Source organism: Coregonus clupeaformis, chromosome 17, assembly GCF_020615455.1.
Source record: "Coregonus clupeaformis isolate EN_2021a chromosome 17, ASM2061545v1, whole genome shotgun sequence".
NCBI lineage: Eukaryota > Metazoa > Chordata > Actinopteri > Salmoniformes > Salmonidae > Coregonus > Coregonus clupeaformis.
In genome coordinates this window covers 14,526,957-14,543,666 of record NC_059208.1, presented here as the reverse complement: position 1 = coordinate 14,543,666, position 16,710 = coordinate 14,526,957, and the positions used below count along the sequence as shown (strand labels likewise).

At 47.4% G+C, this 16,710-nt stretch overlaps 1 protein-coding gene across 1 annotated transcript in view; it reads left to right on the top strand.

Annotated features, from left to right (window-relative positions):
• Nucleotides 1-16,710, top strand: part of LOC121585310 (vacuolar protein sorting-associated protein 13B-like) — a 719,687-nt gene that overhangs the window by 488,209 nt on the left and 214,768 nt on the right. The window contains exon 32 of the mRNA XM_045226113.1: nucleotides 8,047-8,250. Coding sequence (XP_045082048.1) covers nucleotides 8,047-8,250 — 204 coding nt within the window. The remainder of the gene's footprint in view (nucleotides 1-8,046; nucleotides 8,251-16,710) is intronic.

Genomic DNA, 16,710 nt, shown 5'->3' with positions numbered 1-16,710 from the left:
ACCTGTTCAGCAGTCTTATGGCTTGGGGGTAGAACCTGTTCAGCAGTCTTATGGCTTGGGGGTAGAACCTGTTCAGCAGTCTTATGGCTTGGGGGTAGAACCTGTTCAGCAGTCTTATGGCTTGGGGTAGAACCTGTTCAGCAGTCTTATGGCTTGGGGGTAGAACCTGTTCAGCAGTCTTATGGCTTGGGGGTAGAACCTGTTCAGCAGTCTTATGGCTTGGGGGTAGAACCTGTTCAGCAGTCTTATGGCTTGGGGGTAGAACCTGTTCAGCAGTCTTATGGCTTGGGGGTAAAAGCACACATAACACTGGTGATAAATATCATGTCTGTGTACAGTGGTAATTTAGCTTGACTTCCCTGAATGAAGCTTTGCTTTTTCAATGACATGTGTACTCCGTATGTATGTATATTATATAGCCTGTACCGGTAAACTCACCCCACACATCCCCACATCCCCACACATCCCCAAAGCCCCACACAGCCCCACACAGTCCCACACAGCCCCACAGCCCCACAGCCCCAGATCCCCACACAGCCCCAGATCCCCACACAGCCCCACACAGTCCCACACAGCCCCAGATCCCCACACATCCCCAAAGCCCCACACAGCCCCACACAGTCCCACACAGCCCCACAGCCCCACAGCCCCAGATCCCCACACAGCCCCAGATCCCCACAGCCCCACACAGCCCCAGATCCCCACACAGCCCCATATCCCCACACAGCCCCACAGCCCCACACAGCCCCAGATCCCCACACAGCCCCAGATCCCCACACAGCCCCAGATCCCCCCACAGCCCCACACAGCCCCAGATCCCCACACAGCCCCACAGCCCCACAGCCCCACACAGCCCCAGATCCGATCCCCACACAGCCCCACACAGCCCCACAGCCTCACACAGCCCCAGATCCCCACACAGCCCCAGATCCCCACACAGCCCCACATCCCTGCACAGCCCCACATCCCTGCACAGCCCCACATCCCTACACAGCCCCATAGCCCCACATCCCCACACAGCCCCACATCCCTGCACAGCCCCACAGCCCCCCACAGCCCCCTCAGTGTAAGCAGACATGTATTGCATGTGAATGCTGGTGAAAATGAAGTGAGAAACAGGGCAGGGTTGTGGGTTGGGCGTGACGAGAGACAGAATCTCCTGGGCTGGTGTTACCCCGGTGCTTCCTGCCCCTGTGCTTCCTGCTGCTGTTGTTGCTCCAGCCTGAGGCCACGATATTACATATGCCCCACAGGAGCCTGGCCAGGACTGAACCATGAGGCTCCCCCAGAACCCCATAGCTCCAAGCCCACTGCCCCCAGAACCCCCCTAGCCCCACACCACTCAAGTCTCCCACCGCCCCCAGAACCCCCCCCATACCACACTAGGCTTCCACCGCTCCCAGAACCCCCAGCCCCCAGAACCCCCCCAGCCACACACCACACTAGGCTTCCACCGCTCCCACCGCCCCACTCCTCATCTCACTGTGGTTTATTACCTTGAACCACGGTTAACCTTCTAAACCTCACAGTGGAGGTGGAGGCCGCCCAAGTTTCTTTCTCTCTGTCTCTCTGTCTCTCTCTCCTCTCTCTCTATCCTCTCTCTCTTTCTGTCTCTGTCTCTGTCTCTGTGTCTGTCTCTCTCTCTGGGGCTGTATCTGGTTGGTAGAGTCCTGTGCTGTGCATATAGTTTGATGAAGGCATGCACTGTGTGTGTGTGTGTGTGTGTGTGTGTGTGTGTGTGTGTGTGTGTGTGTGTGTGTGTGTGTGTGTGTGTGTATGCCTCCCTCCCATGAGCTCTCTCTCTCTGAATCCCATCTCCTCACCACTCCACTGTGAGGCCTGCAGCATGTTAAGTACCTCCTCCTCCCACACAGCCTCCCTCTTAATAACACAAAATGATGATTGATGAGAACCCCAGCATTTCCCTCCGAATGTTAAACACAGCTAGCTAGCGCTTCGCTGATGTTAACGGCCCTCCTGTATGTCTGTATGGTGTTGGAACTAAATCTCTCTCTCTGCTGGAGTCAGTCCTGTTCATCATCTATGTGAGGCAGCATCAGACTACCAGAGAGAGATTTACAATAACTTCTAGAATGTTGTTCTAATTCTAGACATTCAGTTACATCGCATTGTTGAGCTTTTTTTCTACTGGCTTCTAGAATGTTGTTCTAATTCTAGACATTCAGTTACATCGCATTGTTGAGCTTTTTTTTCTATTGGCTTCTAGAATGTTGTTCTAATTCTAGACATTCAGTTACATCGCATTGTTGAGCTTTTTTTCTAGTGGCATTTACTTGGAAATGTCCACGATAAGGACATTGATGCGTGATTTAGCCTGGCTCAGAAAAAGTTTTCTTGTCAAGGCACCGTTCACTCTCTATGTATGGTACAGAGATTGAAATTCAAAAGTGAAACATTGTGGGGGGGTTTTTAGGGGGTAGATCAGCTTTAATATTGCAGATAGATTGTAACTTCCATCAATGTAATTGTCTGCATCACTTCCAATCCCCCATGTTTTTTTTCTTCTCACAAATATATATATATATATATATATATATATATATATATATATATATGCATACAAATACATACATATATACACATACATATACATACAAATACATACATATATACACATACATATACATACACATATACATATCCATTTTTTAAATATATTTCTCTTTATTTTCATAAACATTATTTTGATGAATTTATTCATACTATTTCATCCTTCCACAAAATATAGTCCCGACACAAATCTAGAGTTGCTACCCAAGACGGCTGGTCGTTCGTTCTATCGGTTTGGTTGCCAGAGACGCGACCCAGTCGTTCAGTCTTTTTGTTCTGTATCTATGGACGCGACCCAGTCGTTTGTTCTAAATGTTCCATTGCCTTACTGGCTGGCAACGTTCTTAACCCTTGCTTGCTAGCTAGCCAACTACGGCTAACTTAGTCACGTCAAAAGGTGCAGCCAGAATAATAGCAAAGTAGCATTTGCATTTGTTCAAGCTGTTTTCTAGTGACGCTATTTGGATACATCTATAACAATGAGCTAATGAGGCGTGATTTCGCCTGGCATAGAAAATGTGCTCACTCGTCAGAACACTGTTGTTCAGAGGAGCTAGCCAACAACACAGCTAACACAATCACTTCAAACTGAAGCTGGAAAGACCGCAAACTAGCTGCACTTCGTTTCATTGCACCTTTTTTCAATTGACATTTCTTTGTATCTATCCATAAAAATGATGCCAGCTGATTCATGATTTCGACTGGCTGAGAAACGCTGCCTGCCTGTCTGTCTCGTCCCGACACGTTCATTACTATGGGACAGCTGGAGATCGAATTTCAATATTGAAACAATGTTGCAAATGTCAGATAGACAGACAGCAAGGTTTATACAATTCTCCGCTGTTGAAAACTAAATGTTAGTCTAAAAGAAATGTGGGATAATGTCTAGATGCTTTTTATAGTTGAGATCAAGTTTATAAATTGTCTGGCTGGGCTGATGAGACAGTGGATTGCCCAGTGAGATGGAACAGAGTAAATAGGCATTTTAACGTAATAGATTTAGCTGGTGGTTACTTGTGGAATAGACACCGGCTGGGATGCGGTTTTAACCAATCAGCGTTCAGGATTAGACCCACCCGTTGTATAATGTCATGTAAATGCATCATAATGCAGAAACCTCATGTCCCAACTCTCTAGATGTATGGCTCTAGTTCAGTAAGTGAATACCTCTTTCCAGGCCTGTATCGTATCTCCAGTACTGGACTGTACGACCTTTATAGTGCCATGTTTAAGTGATTTAATCTCATTCCTCTGTGATGGGGTCAAGTTAAGAGGAGATTTTGAGCCCTGGTGCCTGCTGGAGAGAAGCCCTATTATTTCAGCACTGTTCAGTGGCTTCTACCAGTTAAATTGGGTTTAAACTGTGTCAGAAGAAGAAGAAATGTTTTAAAATAATAGCCACCATACCATGAAACTTTCTGACTGCTGAGCTTTTGATCCGTCTTTATAAATAGCAGAATTTTGTCATAAAAATAATGTTTTTGTGGTCTTTTCCTGCAATTAAAGAAAGGTTTGGCTGAGGAACAAGACCGACTTCTCATGTTGTAGGTCTCTCTCTCTCTCTCTTTTGCCTCTCTCTCTCTCTCTCTCTCTCTCTCTCTCTTTGCTTCTCTCTCTCTCTCTCTCTTGCTTCTCTCTCTCTCTTTTGCTTCTCTCTCTCTCTCTCTCTCTTTTGCTTCCCTCTCTCTCTCTCCCTTTGTGTCAGTAATGACTTGTAATGTTAATTCTGCTCCATAGTTTCTACAGGGTAGATGGTTGGTAATGTTAATTCCACTCCATAGTTTCCACAGGGCAGATGGTTGGTAATGTTTATTCCGCTCCATAGTTTCTACAGGGCAGATGGTTGGTAATGTTAATTCCGCTCCATAGTTTCCACAGGGCAGATGGTTGGTAATGTTCATTCCGCTCCATAGTTTCTACAGGGCAGATGGTTGGTAATGTTAATTCTGCTCCATAGTTTCCACACTTATCCCGTAGCAGGGCAGATGGTTGGTAATTATTCCCTGTTTCCACAGGGCAGATGTTGGTAATGTTCATTCCGCTCCATAGTTTCCACAGGGCAGATGGTTGGTAATGTTGATTCCGCCGCCACAGGGCAGATGGTTGGTAATGTTCATTCCGCCCAGTTTCCACAGGGCAGATGGTTGGTAATGTTGATTCCGCTCCATAGTTTCCACAGGGCAGATGGTTGGTAATGTTTATTCCGCTCCATAGTTTCCACAGGGCAGATGGTTGGTAATGTTTATTCCGCTCCATAGTTTCCACAGGGCAGATGGTTGATAATGGCATGTGAGAGCTAGAGGAGAAGGGTCCACCTGTGCTGGGCTGTACTTCTTACATTTTAATATATATCAAAAAAAAAATTTGTCATTTTAGCAGACGCTCTTATCCAGAGCGACTTACAGTTAGTGAGTGCATACCTTATTATTATTATTATTATTATTATTATTATTATTTTATTTTTTCATACTGGCCCCCCATGGGAATCGAACCCACAACCCTGGCGTTGCAAACGCCATGCTCTACCAACTGAGCTACATCCCTGCTGGCCATTCCCTCCCCTACCCTGGACGACGCTGGGCCAATTGTGCGCCGCCCCATGGGTCTCCCGGTCACGGCCAGCTACGACAGAGCCTGGATTCAAACCAGGATCTCTAGTGGCACAGCTAGCACTGCGATGCAGTGCCTTAGACCACTGCGCCACTCGGGAGCTTCTTGGCTGTATGTTTTAACTTCTGTCTTCAAGACATAGAATTAGGAACTGAATAGGATCTCTATGGTTCTATATGGTGGGCAGAGTGTGCCGCACTTTCTCCACACATTCCTCTTGGCCGAGCGGTGTGGTCTCCACAGGACCAATCAGAAGTGTCAGAGCCAGTGTTTCCCATGCATGTACAACAGGTGGGGCTGGTTCCTATTATTACCGCCAAGCCGAGCGCCCCGAGGGGAGCCCGGGGGACCCCAGCCATCCTTCCCCAACTCATTTGTCAGAACCCAGAGCTCATGCGTTTCCTCAGATTGGCTGAAAATATGTCTTGTGATATTAAATCACCGGTTTCAGCTGGCTGCCTGACCAAGACAAATGTTGAGCATATTTATTTCTGTCATTGGAGATGACCCCGCTCCTCGGCTGTGTAGAGAGAGAGTTGGCTGCTGGGAACAGAACGCTGTGATATGGTAATTATGAGAAACAGACTCCCTAAATAATCTGAGTTTAGTTTAAGAGATAATTCAAGACATCAGATGAGGTAACTGTGGTTTGTTAAATGTGAAAATTACAGTTATACAAAAAAAACACAGAGGTAGTGTTACAAAAAGGATAGTTGAATCTAGACTGCCCTAAACCATGTTATACTGTAGAATAGATCAATGAGGAACGTCTGTGGTTCCTTCCAGCCTCTGATTGAAGATATATTTGTGTTGTTTGTATGTCAACAAAGCCAGTTAAATCCAGTTCCACACCTGATCTTCCATAGCCTTGTTGTTGTACTCAGTGCTGATTGTCATAACATGTCTCTGTGGTAATGCCTTCCCCTGTGTGTTCTGAGGAAGCAGAAATGCTAAATGCAAATTACCATTGACGTTTAGCTGCAACAAATAAAACTACTCATGCTGTCACCGCATCTGTTGCCGTTTTAATCCGATATCTACCCCTTTAGCTCTCATTTGAATTCACCAGCACAAATAAACATATCATAAGGGAGAGTGGGGGGGGGGGGCGTCTAGAGAGAGAGAGAGAGATGCTCTGATGTCATATGCAGATGTAGATTCTGATTCCTTCAGCTTTACATTAATTCAACAGGATCTGGGTTCATGTCTTCTCAAAGCAAAATAAATGACTTCATTGTTTCTTGGCTCTTCATCTCTCTACAGGGTTCTACAGAGAACTTCAACTGGGGACAGAAATTAAATGTATATAGAGCCAGGAGGAGGAGAGGGAGAAGGGAGGAGGAGGAGGAGGAGGAGAAGAAGGAGGAGGAGGAGAGGGAGGAGAGGGAGGAGGAGAAGGGAGGAGAGGGAGGAGGAGGAGAGGTAGGAGAGGGAGGAGGAGAGGGAGGAGCAGAAGGAAGGAGAGGGAGGAGGAGGAGGAGAAGGGAGGAGAGGGAGGAGGAGGAGGAGGAGTGGGAGGAGGAGGAGGAGGAGAGGGAGGAGGAGGAGGAGGAGGAGAGGGAGGAGAGGGAGAGAGGAAGAGGAGAGGAAGCAATAGAGGGCCGCTCTCCAGACTACCGTGCTGTCCTGTCCAGCAGAGTTAAACTCTTGTTTACTGCTAATGATAACTTGGCGTAAATCAACTCTTCTAAAAGGCAAATGATTTCACCTGAGGCCCGTAGAGGCCTGTTTGTATTTATCTCCACTGTACACTCTGCCAGACGCTTTCATTTGGTCATAAATCAGAGCGAATGGAGTATTGGAATAAAACTTGCTACTAAGTTAACCAACGGACCCACCGACCGACCAGTAGACAGGCAGACCAACCGCAGCGTAGTTAGGACTGGTGCCAGGGCTTGCTGATTTAATACACTGATACATTACACACAATACACTACCTGTCCTGATATTATACACTATACAGTACTACCACAATACACACAAAATGACACCCTATTCCCTATGTAGTGCACTACTTTTGACAAGGGCCCATAGGGAATAGGGTGCCATTTGGGACATACTACCTACCTGTCCGCTGGAGATAGACTTAGACTGGTGGGCCTCCTGGTGTGGTCACATCACACTACACATTATAGACCAACCACAGCTCTGCATGCTTAGTGGTCAGGTTAGTCCTAACAGTCCCTGGAGACCTGTTGAATAGTCTGTTACAGCTCTGCATGCTTAGTGGTTAGGTTAGGTTAGCTGAAACGGTGTCTGTGTTGTCTTGCCTCAATTGACTGTGAAACACCAATGGTTACTTAGCGTGTAGAGGTAGCTAGCTACTTAGCGTGTAGAGGTAGCTAGCTACTTAGCGTGTAGAGGTAGCTAGCTACTTAGCGTGCAGAGGTAGCTAGTTACTTAGCGTGTAGAGGTAGCTAGCTACTTAGCGTGTAGAGGTAGCTAGCTACTTAGCGTGTAGAGGTAGCTAGCTACTTAGCGTGTAGAGGTAGCTAGCTACTTAGCATGTAGAGGTAGCTAGCTACTTAGCGTGTAGAGGTAGCTAGCTGAAACCACTGGTAGCCATGATAACATCTACATTATGCACCATATATAGCATGCAACATATGAGTCACTCTGTGTCAGAAGTGGTTGTCATCATATGTCAGGGAACTGACTGATGGTGCCCTGACTGGTTCACATGCAGTATAACAAACCTGAATGAGCCCCAGGGGGTTGTGGGTAATGCTGATCACATGACAGAGGTGGTACCTATGATGTCAGAGCTCTGGCGTGGCTGGTCTGGGTTCCAATCTGTTTCAGGTGATGTTATTTGGGCTGTTTAAACCCTTAACGTCCCTCTCGCTCTCCGTTTTTCTCCCCCAGGCGAGCGTTGAACCTGGGCATCCTGCGTGACCCGGGGTCAGAGGTGGAGGACCGCCAGTACCAGGTGGACCTGCAGTCCATCAACATCGGTACCGCCCAATGGGAGCAGCTCAAACCAGAGAAGGAGGGGTCTAAGGGGGGTGTGTCCACCGAGACAGAGAGGAACTCACAGAACCCCGCCCTGGAATGGAACATGGCCAGCAGGTAAACAACCAATCAGGACAGACTACTGGGTGCAACAAACCAATCAGGACAGACTACTGGGTACAACTAACCAATCAGGACAGACTACTGGATACAACTAACCAATCAGGACAGACTACTGGGTACAACTAACCAATGAGGACAGACTACTGGATACAACTAACCAATCAGGACAGACTACTGGGTACAACCAACCAATCAGGACATACCTCACCACCTCTCAGAACCAAGGTGGCCAATCATATCTGTACAGGGCCAATGTGGGTGCAGGGTTTTGTCCCAGCCAAGCAGAAACACACCTGATTCTACTTATCAATAAATCAATTAATCATAGTCTTCTAACTAGTAGTTGACAGGGTGTGTTACGGTTTGGTTGGATGATTGGATCACATCCCATTGAAATCAATGAAAAGATGTCCAGTCAGATGTCTTGGTAGAGTTAAGTGGTCTGTGTGATCTAATGGTAATGTTGAACAGTAGTCTTGATGATGTCCAACAAGGCTCAGTGATCTGCCGTCCGTCCCAAATGGAACCTTATTCCCTTTAGTGATCTGGGCCCATAGGGCTCTGGTCAAATGTAGTGCACTATATAGGGGATAGGGTGCCATTTGGGACGCACTGCTGCTTGGTTCCCTCTTGTTCATGCAGCTTTCCCATGCAGACTCATAATTACAAAGCCTGTCATGTTTCCTAGAGAGAACCAGGAGCTAAAACAAGCACACGTTTTACGGCCTGTTTGGCTTCGCTGCTTCTTTCAGCTGTGTTTTCAGAAGGACGGCTCCCAAAGATCACAGCATCACTGGAAGGAAAGCAGCAAGGAATCCCTGATGAGTTCCCTGTCAGATAGAAATAGATTAGAGTAGAGTAGCCTACAGGGGAACAATACAACAGCGGAACGATGGAGAAACACAGAGCTGTTTGAGACAGTGACCCGGTCAACAGAGGGTTCAATGATACTGGAGGATAACACACACACACACACACACTGACAGACACACACACACTGACAGACACACACACTGACAGACACACACACTGAGAGAGAGACACACACTGAGACACACACACTGAGAGAGAGACACACACACACACTGAGAGACACACACACACACTGAGAGAGACACACACACTGAGAGAGAGAGACACACTGAGAGACACACACACTGAGAGAGAGACACACACTGAGAGAGACACTCTGAGAGACACACACACACTGAGAGAGAGACACACACTGAGAGACACACACACACACTGAGAGAGAGACACACACTGAGAGAGAGACACACACTGAGAGACACACACACACACTGAGAGAGAGACACACACTGAGAGAGACACACACACAGTGCTTCAGTGTGTAGGACTCCCCTTCTAGCCAATAGAGCTGGGGTCAGAGCTGTCACAGTGAGATCTCTACATGGTCTGATTGTCTGTGGAGCCCAGCCAACAGACACACACACACACACACACACACACACACACACACACACACACACACACATACAGACCTGAACACTATTATTAGGAGTCGAGCCTAATTTATTCTCTCTCTCTCTCTCTCTCTCTCTCTCTCTCTCTCTCTCTCTCTCTCTCTCTCTCTGTCTCTGTCTCTCTCTCTCTCTCAATTTCAATTCAATTCAATTTCAATTTAAGGGCTTTATTGGCATGGGAAACGTATGTTAACATTGCCAAAGCAAGTGAAGTAGATAGTAAACAAAAGTGAAATAAACAATAAATATTAACAGTAAACATTACACTCAGAAGTTCCAAAAGAATAAAGACATTTCAAATGTCATATTATGTAGATATACAGTGTTGTAACAATGTGCAAATAGTTAAAGTACAAATGGGAAAATAAATAAACATAAATATGGGTTGTATTTACAATAGTGTTTGTTCTTCACTTGTTGCCCTTTTCTTGTGGCAACAAGGTCACACATCTTGCTGCTGTGATGGCACACTGTGGTTTTTCACCAAGTAGATAAGGGAGTTTATCAAAATTGGGTTTGTTTTCAAATTTTTTGTGGATCGCTGTAATCTGAGGGAAATATGTGTCTCTAATATATGGTCAGGAGGTTAGGAAGTGCAGCTCAGTTTCCACCTCATTTTGTGGGCAGTGTGCACATAGCCTGTCTTCTTTTGAGAGCCAGGTCTGCCTACGGCGGCCTTTCTCAATAGCAAGGCTATGCTCACTGAGTCTGTACATAGTCAAAGCTTTCTCTCTCTCTCTCTCTCTCTCTCTCTCTCTCTCTCTCTCTCTCTCTCTCTCTCTCTCTCTCTCTCTCTCTCTCTCTCTCTCTCTCTCTCTCTCTCTCTCTCTCTCTCTCTCTCTCTCTCTCTCTCTCTCTGTCCTCCTCTCCTCTCCTCTCCTCTCCTCTCCTCTCCTCTCCTCTCCTCTCTCTCCTCTCCTCTCCTCTCCTCTCCTCTCTCTCTCCTCTCCTCTCCTCTCTCTCTCTCTCCTCTCCTTCTCTCCCTCTCCTCTCCTTCTCTCTCCCTCTCCTTTCCTTCTCTCCCCTCTCTCCTTCTCTTCTCCTCCTCTCTCCTCTGTAGATGTGGCTGTCCTGTAGTTCTCCTGTTGTTGAGCGGCTACAGCCATCACAGCACGGCTTGTCTGTCTGTCTGTCTGTACTGAAGCTGAACTGTGTGGTGTTTTACTGGAGCTGCCTGTACTGAAGCTGAACTGTGTGGTGTTTTACTGGAGCTGTCTGTGCTGAAGCTGAACTGTGTGGTGTTTTACTGGAGCTGTCTGTACTGAAGCTGAACTGTGTGGTGTTTTACTGGAGCTGTCTGTGCTGAAGCTGAACTGTGTGGTGTTTTACTGGAGCTGTCTGTACTGAAGCTGAACTGTGTGGTGTTTTACTGGAGCTGTCTGTACTGAAGCTGAACTGTGTGGTGTTTTACTGGAGCTGTCTGTACTGAAGCTGAACTGTGTGGTGTTTTACTGGAGCTGTCTGTGCTGAAGCTGAACTGTGTGGTGTTTTACTGGAGCTGTCTGTACTGAAGCTGAACTGTGTGGTGTTTTACTGGAGCTGTCTGTGCTGAAGCTGAACTGTGTGGTGTTTTACTGGAGCTGTCTGTACTGAAGCTGAACTGTGTGGTGTTTTACTGGAGCTGTCTGTACTGAAGCTGAACTGTGTGGTGTTTTACTGGAGCTGTCTGTACTGAAGCTGAACTGTGTGGTGTTTTACTGGAGCTGTCTGTACTGAAGCTGAACTGTGTGGTGTTTTACTGGAGCTGTCTGTACTGAAGCTGAACTGTGTGGTGTTTTACTGGAGCTGTCTGTGCTGAAGCTGAACTGTGTGGTGTTTTACTGGAGCTGTCTGTGCTGAAGCTTCAGAACTCCTCCTCCCAGCCAGTAGTTCTACTGCTCCCCCTGAAAGATGACGGGCAGACTGGAGAACAGAGACTGGAGAACAGAGACTGGGGAACAGAGACTGGGGAACAGAGACTGGGGAACAGAGACTGGGGAACAGAGACTGGGGAACAGAGACCGGGGAACAGAGACCGGAGAACAGAGACCGGAGAACAGAGACCGGGGAACAGAGACCGGGGAACAGAGACCGGGGAACAGAGACCGGGGAACAGAGACCGGAGAACAGAGACCGGGGAACAGAGACCGGGGAACAGAGATCGGAGAACAGAGACCGGAGAACAGAGACCGGGGAACAGAGACCGGGGAACAGAGACCGGAGAACAGAGACCGGAGAACAGAGACCGGAGAACAGAGACCGGAGAACAGAGACCGGGGAACAGAGGCCGGGGAACAGAGGCCGGGGAACAGAGGCCGGGGAACAGAGGCCGGGGAACAGAGGCCGGGGAACAGAGGCCGGGGAACAGAGGCCGGGGAACAGAGACCGGGGAACAGAGACCGGGGAACAGAGACCGGACGCCCTGAGAGGGAATGAAAACAAGGCTTGCTGTATATTACCGTATAGTCCAGGTTCCAGGGCCACTTCCACAACTTCTCAGCTAGCTGTACACACACACCTCTCAGCTAACTCTAATTAACTGGATGATTTACAGTGTCCCAGCATGGGAGCCAGCCCAAGCCATTTCACACTCGTGAAGTAGTGAACACATCACTGTAACACGTTGTGACAGACCACTTCCAAAGTTCACACCTCTCCTCCCTCTCTTTCCTCTCTGGGCCTAAAGTGGACGGAGGGAGGGTCGCTGGCGGAATGACTTCTCCCTTTTCTCTTCAGTAGTAGGCTAGTAGCGACAACACACTGCGTTGGTTTCATCGGTCTGCTGACAGGAGCTGTCTCTGTGATACAGGAGGACACCAGGGTTAGGACAGGAGCTGTCTCTGTGTTACCGGAGGACACCAGGGTTAGGACAGGAGCTGTCTCTGTGATACAGGAGGACACCAGGGTTAGGACAGGAGCTGTCTCTGTGATACAGGAGGACACCAGGGTTAGGGCAGGAGATGTCTCTGTGATACAGGAGGACACCAGGGTTAGGACAGGAGCTGTCTCTTTGATACAGGAGGACACCAGGGTTAGGACAGGAGCTGTCTCTGTGAGACAGGAGGACACCAGGGTTAGGACAGGAGCTGTCTCTGTGATACAGGAGGACACCAGGGTTAGGACAGGAACTGTCTCTGTGATACAGGAGGACACCAGGGTTAGGACAGGAGCTGTCTCTGCGATACAGGAGGACGCCAGGGTTAGGACAGGAGCTGTCTCTGAGATACAGGAGGACACCAGGGTTAGGACAGGAGCTGTCTCTGTGATACAGGAGGACGCCAGGGTTAGGACAGGAGCTGTCTCTGTGATACAGGAGGACGCCAGGGTTAGGACAGGAGCTGTCTCTGTGATACAGGAGGACGCCAGGGTTAGGACAAGAGCTGTCTCTGTGATACAGGAGGACACCAGGGTTAGGACAGGAGCTGTCTCTGTGATACAGGAGGACACCAGGGTTAGGACAGGAGCTGTCTCTGTGATACAGGAGGACGCCAGGGTTAGGGCAGGAGCTGTCTCTGTGATACAGGAGGACACCAGGGTTAGGACAGGAGCTGTCTCTGTGATACAGGAGGACACCAGGGTTAGGACAGGAGCTGTCTCTGTGATACAGGAGGACGCCAGGGTTAGGACAGGAGCTGTCTCTGTGATACAGGAGGACGCCAGGGTTAGGACAGGAGCTGTCTCTGTGATACAGGAGGACACCAGGGTTAGGACAGGAGCTGTCTCTGTGATACAGGAGGACACCAGGGTTAGGACAGGAGCTGTCTCTGTGATACAGGAGGACGCCAGGGTTAGGACAGGAGCTGTCTCTGTGATACAGGAGGACACCAGGGTTAGGACAGGAGCTGTCTCTGTGATACAGGAGGACACCAGGGTTAGGACAGGAGCTGTCTCTGTGATACAGGAGGACACCAGGGTTAGGACAGGAGCTGTCTCTGTGATACAGGAGGACACCAGGGTTAGGACAGGAGCTGTCTCTGTGATACAGGAGGACGCCAGGGTTAGGACAGGAGCTGTCTCTGTGATACAGGAGGACACCAGGGGTTAGGACAGGAGCTGTCTCTGTGATACAGGAGGACACCAGGGTTAGGACAGGAGCTGTCTCTGTGTTACAGGAGGACACCAGGGTTAGGACAGGAGCTGTCTCTGTGATACAGGAGGACACCAGGGTTAGGACAGGAGCTGTCTCTGTGTTACAGGAGGACACCAGGGTTAGGACAGAAGCTGTCTCTGTGATACAGGAGGACACCAGGGTTAGGACAGGAGCTGTCTCTGTGTTACAGGAGGACACCAGGGTTAGGACAGGAGCTGTCTCTGTGTTACAGGAGGACACCAGGGTTAGGACATGATTTGTCTCTGTGAGACTGGAGGACACCAGGGTTAGGACAGGAGCTGTCTCTGTGATACAGGAGGACACCAGGGTTAGGACAGGAGCTGTCTCTGTGTTACAGGAGGACACCAGGGTTAGGACAGGAGCTGTCTCTGTGTTACAGGAGGACACCAGGGTTAGGACATGATTTGTCTCTGTGAGACTGGAGGACACCAGGGTTAGGGCAGGAGCTGTCTCTGTGATACAGGAGGACACCAGGGTTAGGAGCTGTGTTGACCAGGGAAAGACCCAGTGTTGGGAAGCGTTTTGGGAGAGTTGGGAAGCATTGCAGCTGTGAACTTTCTACCTTCCCTCTGTGGTGCTTAATTCCCCTCTCTCTGTTCACACTGGTTAGCTCTGTGTGAACCATAACCCACACACAGATATAGTGTGGTGGAAAAAGTCCCCAATTGTCATATTTGAGTAAAAGTAAAGATACCTTAATAGAAAATGACTTAAGTAAAAGTGAAAGTCACCCAGTAAAATACTACTTAAAGTCAAAGTATTTGGTTTTAAATATACGTAAGTATCAAAAGTAAATGTAATTGCTAAAATAATCTTAAGTATCAAAAGTAAAAGTATAAATCATTTCTAATTCCTTATATTAACAAAACATGATTGCACCATTTTCCTTTAAAAAAGGTTTTATAGCTAGCCAGGGGCACACTCCAACACTCAGACATCATTTACAAACTTAGCATGTGTGTTTAGAGAGTCTGACAGATCAGAGGCAGTAGACCAGGGATGTTCTCTTGAGAAGTGCGTGAATTGGACAATTGTACTGTCCTGCTAAGTATTCAACATGTAATGAGTACTTTTGGGTGTCAGGGAAAATGTATGGATTAAAAAGGACATTATTTTCTTTAGGAATATAGTAAAAGTTGTAAAAAATGTAAAGTAAAGTACAGATAAAAATGTAAAGTAAAGTACAGATACCCCCCCAAAAACTACTTAAGTGGTGCTTTAAATTATTTTTATTTAAGTACTTTACACCTTTGCAGATATACTGTACACAAACACACAGACCGGCTCTACCCTGGGCCTCTGAGGCCTAGTGGGCAGTTGGTAAACCGAGCCGGTTCTCTCTCAATTCAATTTCAATTTCAATTTAAGGGCTTTATTGGCATGGGAAACGTATGTTAACATTGCCAAAGCAAGTGAAGTAGATAGTAAACAAAAGTGAAATAAACAATAAATATTAACAGTAAACATTACACTCAGAAGTTCCAAAAGAATAAAGACATTTCAAATGTCATATTATGTAGATATACAGTGTTTTAACAATGTGTAAATAGTTAAAGTACAAATGGGAAAATAAATAAACATAAATATGTGTTGTATTTACAATGGTGTTTGTTCTTCACTGGTTGCCCTTTTCTTGTGGCAACAGGTCACAAATCTTGCAGCTGTGATGGCACACTGTGGTTTTTCACCCAGTAGATAAGGGAGTTTATCAAAATTGGGTTTGTTTTCGAATTCTTTGTGGATCGCTGTAATCTGAGGGAAATATGTGTCTCTAATATGGTCATACATTTGGCAGGAGGTTAGGAAGTGCAGCTCAGCGTCCACCTCATTTTGTGGGCAGTGTGCACATAGCCTGTCTTCTCTTGAGAGCCAGGTCTGCCTACGGCGGCCTTTCTCAATAGCAAGGCTATGGTCACTGAGTCTGTACATAGTCAAAGCTTTCCTTAAGTCTCTCTCTCTCTCTCTCTCTCTCTCTCTCTCTCTCTCTCTCTCTCTCTCTCTCTCTGTGTCTCTGTCTCTGTCTCTGTATCTGTCTCTCTCTCTCTCTCTCTCTCTCTCTCTCTCTCTCTCTCTCTCTCTCTCTCTGCCTCTCTCTGCCTCTCTCTCTCTCTCTCTCTCTCTCTCTCTCTCTCTTTCTCTCTCTCTCTCTCTCTCTCTCTCAATTCAATTCAATAGACGTTATTGACATGGCAAGTAAAATTACTTATATTATCAAAGTATAGATATAACAAAAATGGTGGGACCAACAGCAATAATAGTAGTAGTGGAAATGGGATTACCATTAACAGCAACTACAACAACAATATTAATGAGAATAACAATACATTAAAGCAATAGTAGTCGACCAGTCTCAACATGACTGAGAAGACACATTACATGGTCTCTCTCTCTCTCTCTCTCTCTCTCTCTCTCTCTCTCTCTCTCCTCTCTCTCTCTCTGCCTCTCTCTCTCTCTCTGCCTCTCTCTCTCTCTCTGCCTCTCTCTCTTTCTCTGTGCTCTCTCTCTTTCTCTGTGCTCTCTCTCTCTCTCTCTGCCTCTCTCTCTTTCTCTGTGGTGACGGATGGCACCTGTCCCCTGCAACGGGACACTCACTATTTCACTGTAACTCTGAAGGAGATTACCCAGAACCTAGAGAACTCTCTCCCAGATCATTACACCTCCTCTGAATCAGCCCACTCAAAGTAACTCTCAGAGAAACACTGATCTGGTCTGCCTCCCCCCGAGGACAAGGGTAATACACTATGTATGGCAGAACTCTACTGCGGGCCACCTAGGAATAGGCATGGTGTAATCCTACTGGCCCTCTAGAAATATTGGAAAGCTATGCTGTTTGATTGTTTTAATAGCCGCAGCAGATGTGGCAATTAGCACCATCTTCTA